Below are 6,293 nucleotides of genomic sequence, written 5' to 3' on the forward strand. Positions count from 1 at the left end.
CGTGGAGTTCTTAAAAGAAGATATTCATAGTGAGAGAGCTGTCAAGTCATGCCAGCATTGTGGCAAAGAGCCTGGATGTCATCCCTCTAAAATACTTCATTTCTATGAGTATTTGTAACTTAATATGACTTTTGCAAATTAAAAGTTTGTGGGAACATTAAACCAGATTTTGGTTATAGCTTTCCAATGTCTTGTTTTTCATTGCTTAGGTTCTTTTTTTTAGAAAGGCTTCAAAGAAAACCCAAAAAAGAATGTTTTTTAGACTTGTACAGTACGACACTCCAGGATATGGAGTCAATTAGTTCATTTTACTGCTCAAGTGTTGACTGATTTATCCATCAACCTGGGAATGAAAATCCTTAGTTTTAAACTCCTGGGAAATCCTCCACATTTCATAAACAGATTAAACCTGATTGTTCAAATGCTCCACTATTCTAACAATTGAGAGCCAGAAGTATGTGATTTGTGCTTGGATTAATTCATTACTGTTGAACACTGGTATGGCATTTTATTAACAATTAGTCATAACTCTTTAAATTGTTTCAACTAATCAAATTCATGTTATTCCAATCTAAGAATGAATTTAATAAAGTCATCAATTTTTATGTCACAAAAGGTTCTTTGCAATAATTTGAGCAGTAAATTGCTGACAAATACATAGTAGGCTAAACTATTGAAATAAGTAGTTGGCTTGTCTTCAGACTTGTTAAATAATAGAGGCAATTTTACCCAGTTGCATGACTTCCAGGGCTAAATTAATGTCTGCCTTCAGTGTTGGAGAAGAAAAGTCCTGTGAAAAAATGCTTCTTCGTGGAAAATGTGGGCTTTTTAGGTAGTTTAAAATGAACGTGGTGTTCTCCTTTTTTGCTTTCATCTTCTGTGCTTTGAATGTTAAGGTTAAATCCTGTGCTGTGCTATCGTGTATAATTATAATTTCGATTCATTTTGATTCATAAGAAAGTAACTTTGCAGCCAGGTGTGGCTGAATGGGATGGCATTTTAAGAGCTGAACTCTAAGGTTCATGAGCAATACAGGTTTCCCTCGCTTTATGCTGTACATACATTCCTGGAAAACAGCACGTAACTTGAATTTGCATACAACGTAACAAATGGGGATGCGTTCCAAAACCTCAACTGTACTGATTTTTTAGACCCATTTTTACCACTTTTACAAGACAATTTTGGCACTCACCAACAGCAGCCAGTATACATAAGCACAGGGCACTATCATAATGGGGATGGCAACTACAGAAACATGTTTAGCAGACAACGAGAGAGAAGCGCAGATCCACACAGGGGACTATTATTTTGGTGCACATCACTCCTACAATGCATCACACAAAGCAGATGACTGTGGGCTTCCACCACACTGATCTCATAAGAGTGAATTTACCTTGCATATAACAAATTTTTGGTATAAAAAGGGTCATTGCATAAGAGCGAATTTTCACATACAGAATCCGCATACGGCAAGGGGAACCTGTATGTCACTTACGTCATTTTATCTTTTTTTTTTTTTTATATAACTGGGTTTCACTTTGTTTTGCTTATGAAGACCATTGAACTAGCAAAGATGTTAGTAAGGAACTTTGTAATTATTATTATCATTTGATAATACAGTTTCACACAAATTGCTAATGTCATCAGTAGAAGATAATTACAATTACTTATTTACAAATACTTTTTCAAGGGAAGAGAAAGGGGTATCGTGCAGAGACGCTTTTTATTGTCAACTTATTTCAATTATAATACAATACTCTGTGAAGACGAGTGTCATAGTTCTGGTGTTTTAAATGAAGGTTTGTCTCCTTTTCAAGTGTCCTCAGGAGCTCCCCACTTAGGTTTCAGGCCTCCTGCCAACACTTTCCTTGTAGCAGGCACCCATGTTCCTTTCTCTCCAGACTGAGGGTTTAGGTTGCTGTTCACTTTTAATTCAGTGATTATCCCAGCAGGTTCAGTATCTGGAGATCTGCTCTCTCCCAGGGACAGTGACAGAGTTAATGGGTGACCAGTCTTTTATAGAACTGCTGGTTGCTGAAAACAAAAGCATTACAGAGAAAACAAAACAAACTGTTTACCCAGAGGCTGAGCTTACCAGGCAGGTGGATGATGCATAATAGGTGCCTGGATGACCATAAATTTCAGTTCTTTTATTTTGGTGCAAGTGTCCATATGTGACTGCAGTCTGGACGCCTTTCTTTGCTTATCATTGCCCCCAGACCTCTTGAATCAGATGAAACCAGTATGTGCTGTTTTTATTAGGAGATGATTATATTGCCTGCATTAGTGATTTATTATAACTATTCCTGCCTTGGCAACTGAAAGTTCCCTAGAAAATCTATATATTGAACTTGGAACAGAACAATAAATATAAGGTTAGCTCTGCTACAGGCAGGTGTTTGTTTGTTTTTTAATCCTCCATGTATCTGCAGTATCTTTCATGGATAAGTATAACACTTTTCGAAATGTTCAAGTTTATTCATGTCTGTCACAACGAGAGTTGTGTGTCTTTGTACTCTCAGTGACCGTGTTTATTGTAGCACCAAAATTTGATACCATTACTCATGTTGAATAACATTTTTTTAGAAGTCACATTTTTTTTATCCAGAGGGATTGATCAGGTGTAAAGTGCTGTTCTACCCAAGTCGCATTCAGTACTTTTACCCAAAGTAATTAGCGTAAATCCCCTAAGCAGTTCAACAGCATTTTTAAGAATCTTTTAAAAAATTTAAAAAGCGAATCGAGGGAATAATTTTAAAAGTATACACACCAAATCCTGTTATATTGAAGTTGGCTGTATTTCTTGTTTTTCTTCAATTGAAAACACTGCATGTGCTGTAGATCAGGATCTGATCTACAGAACTGCTGAAAATCTACAGCACAGTGACGTTTGTAGACTTTTGGCAATACTTGGGATCAGGATTATTGTTAAGAGAGGCTTGGTTATGTATTTTGGGTATTGTGCTAACTTGTTATTGTCTATACAATGATTCACTCTTAAACTTATTTTGACCCATTCTGTAGAAGAAATTTGGTGCCCTTTCTGTGAAGGCTGTATGAAGGATACGTGTATGTAGTGGTTTTTAAAAAGAAGCTGTTATAGGATCAGTGTTATTGTCATAAAGAATAAATTTAGTCCTGGAATTTTAACTCCCAGATCAGAATAAACGCTGCTTACCTTACGCACGTCTGGTCTCCAGTTAGTCAGTTAAATGACTTGCATGAACATCATACAGACTTTGAAAACCTATGTAAGCACTTTTCTTAAATAGGAAAGCTGTTTATAGCTGACTTCTCTGTACATAAATCTCTAAACCTGGGTGTCTGTTTATGAGAATGAATATACTCTTGAAACTGAATTCCCTTACACAAGTCATGCAGAAATTATTTGCCTACTAGCTCAATATTACTGGCCAGACTAGCAATCTGAGCCTGTTTCTTATCCGTAAAACTCTTTTGTTTCCACAGATTTCAGGAAACCTTACTGTGCCTTGGATTACAGGTTGTTCCAGAAAAAGAGCAGTAAGTATATTTCACTTGAAGCAGCTAGCGGGCCAAAAGAAGAGGTGGAAATAATCATTTAAGGATTTTTTGTTGTTTTTTTTTAAACACCCTCTGAAAAACATAAATTGCATTTTGTGATTAAAACAGTTTTTTTAATTGTCAGTAATATTTACAAATGGTGCATTGCAAATATAACCACTAAGCAACAACACTGATTGTTGTAAGATTGTTTTAAAAGTTAAAGACCAAGGGTAAGATCTTGGATCCAGTCTTGTGACCCTTACAGATATTGTAGTTCCATTAGCTTGAATGGGATTATTTATGAATCCCTTGAGAATGGTATTTTCATGAATAAGAACTTTAAGATTTGAGTTGATTAATGTGACTTGTATTAAAAATGAAACAATAGTTGGTTTTGACCCAAAAATTCAGAGTAGAAAACTAAGCCTATAAGAGTACAAATCTTTGTGTCAGTCAGACTGTGTGCACATATATAATATAATATGCATGAGGAACAGGTTTTAGTCCAACTGTGTAGCAGTCATCTTAGGTGTAATTTTATCTGTCTGCTTTTTTTAAAAAAACACTTGTCCATTAGGGAAAATCTATCAGATTGGTGTCCTGAAGCCAAAAGTCAATTAAAAATAGCATGAAGCTATAAAACTTTTCTTGGAAAGTTCATTTCTTTCAAGCCTTCCCAACTCAAAGTTATTTTTCCATAATAGTAATATAAGAGCAGTAAAAATGTTTTCTCATAGTTTACATGTGGAGAGGTTCTGAATGATAGAATATTACAAATCCAGTATTCATAAAATTGTCTAATTAGGTTAAAGGGGTATTTTTATACCATTTAAGTATAAAGTGAAAGGTAGTCATTCAGGTAACATTTTTCCAAAATTAAAGAAAAATCTTGCTGTGATAAAGTTTTTAGAAATTTGAGATCTGAAATAGACCTCAAGATATCATAAAGTTCTGATCTCTCCTCTGAGCGAAAGATCAACGATACATGGATTATTTGAGAGGTTTGGGGTTTTTCTTCACACGCCTCCCCCCAGTCTGCTCCTATAAAATTCCAGTGACAAAACACTTTCATCAGGCAATCTGTTCAGTGCTCTGCTATCTGTAGAGTTAGAAAGTGGATTTTTTTGTAAAATTTTAATAGCTAACCTAAATCTCTCTTGCTGCAAATTAAGCCAATTACTGCTTGTCCTGCCCTTGGTGGATGTGGAGAAGTAGTGATTTCTGTCCTTTTTTTTAATAACCTTTTAAGTACTGGAAGGTTATCTTTTCCTTCCCCAGACTTCTCTCTTCTAATTTCAGTAATTCTAGCTCTTTCAGTCTCTCCTTCATAGATCATGAACGCTAAAACTGTAGTAGTTTTTTGTTGCCCTCCACACTATTTTTCTCATGATTTGTCCTTGGTAAAGCCATGCTGGCTGGTTTTTATCTTAGCCTTTGGTTTCCGGTGGAGTGAGTGTTGAATAATTTTTTTCGATATCTTTCTGGGTATCAGAATTAAACAGACATCTTTCATTATCTTTCTCTCTCACATCATTACATGTTTGTTTGTTTTTAAGCTAAGTATTTTGTTAACCCTTATTAAGTTCTCTGAGACCTCACCAATTCCCAGGAATTCTCAAAGATAATAGCTAATAGTTCAGATTGCCTTAACTAATAATAATTGTAGAGTAAATTTCCTTGGTCCCTGCCCACTCAAATCCATCTGATTTATCTAAATATGTTTTACCGTCTCTATCTGTATTCAGGCCTATGCTTCAATCCCCTTGCTGATTTTAAACTGTGATAAATTTGTCATAAGGTCACATCCAATCTTGTTGATGAAGAGTGAGGTAAAAAAAGGCAAAGGACATTAGCCACTTCTGTCCTCCATTATCTGTTTGCATCCTCTCAAATGTCCCTATACTTTATTTTGCTCTCTTAATTTTCTTTTCCGTTCTATATCTGTTGCTAGTCTGAGTTGTGAAAGTTATTAGTTTTTTCACTTAACATAGACTTATTTCCTATTTTGGGCACGTGGCATTTTAAAATATCAAGATAATAAGGTTATTAATAATATGGACTCTTAAAATGTTAAGCTGAATAATTTAAAATTTTTTGGTAGTTTTATGGGCTTTTCTTTAAAACAAACTTTCTGAAGTCTTTACTAGAACATTTTGCTTTAAATTACGTTTATCATTCTGAATAGAAACTGGTGCTAGGAACATGGAAGCAGAAAGAGGGCAGTATGCATTGTGGTATTTAGGAGGGTCTCTGTGTTACATGTTGAGGGTGAAATTGCAAGGAAGTAGCTCCTTAATTGGAAACTGGGTTATGTATAACAAGAGTAAAAGGTCAGATTTTGGTACATGGAGTAATTTGGACAAGACAAACTGTTCTGAGGTAGTGGTAATACATCCTTTGTACAGTTTGTGGCATAGCACAATATGTAAAATATGAGCTTATTTCATATTTAGGAATTTTGTCCCTAATATAGAAAAGGTACATCTGTAGAGTTCCTGGGATAAAGTAACATGTTTATAGATAGAGGAGAGAGAAGTTGAAAGTTGTTTTTTTAGTTCCACAAACAGTTAACTTGGAGGTTTGTCTTTCTCACTTTGTATTTAGAAAAGAAGAAATAGTAGATTCTATTTAATGACATATCCAGCTTGATAGCATCTGTTTCATAGTTTCATAGTTGGTAGGGTTGGAAGGGATCTAAGCAGATCATCTAGTCCAACCCCCTGCCATGGGCAGGAAAGAATGCTGGGGTCAAATGACCCCAGCTAGGT

The 6,293-nt window shown here is 35.3% G+C and overlaps 1 protein-coding gene across 7 annotated transcripts in view; it reads left to right on the forward strand.

The window, feature by feature from the left end:
- HDX (highly divergent homeobox) overlaps positions 1-6,293 on the forward strand; it is a 103,050-nt gene that overhangs the window by 27,899 nt on the left and 68,858 nt on the right. For all 7 annotated transcript variants that reach the window (XM_006026980.3, XM_006026978.3, XM_006026979.3 and 4 more), the window contains one exon: positions 3,469-3,522. In XM_006026980.3, coding sequence (XP_006027042.1) covers positions 3,469-3,522 — 54 coding nt within the window. The remainder of the gene's footprint in view (positions 1-3,468; positions 3,523-6,293) is intronic.

The sequence above is a fragment of the Alligator sinensis genome, unplaced genomic scaffold, assembly GCF_000455745.1.
Source record: "Alligator sinensis unplaced genomic scaffold, ASM45574v1 scaffold666_1, whole genome shotgun sequence".
In the NCBI taxonomy this organism is placed as follows: Eukaryota; Metazoa; Chordata; order Crocodylia; family Alligatoridae; genus Alligator; species Alligator sinensis.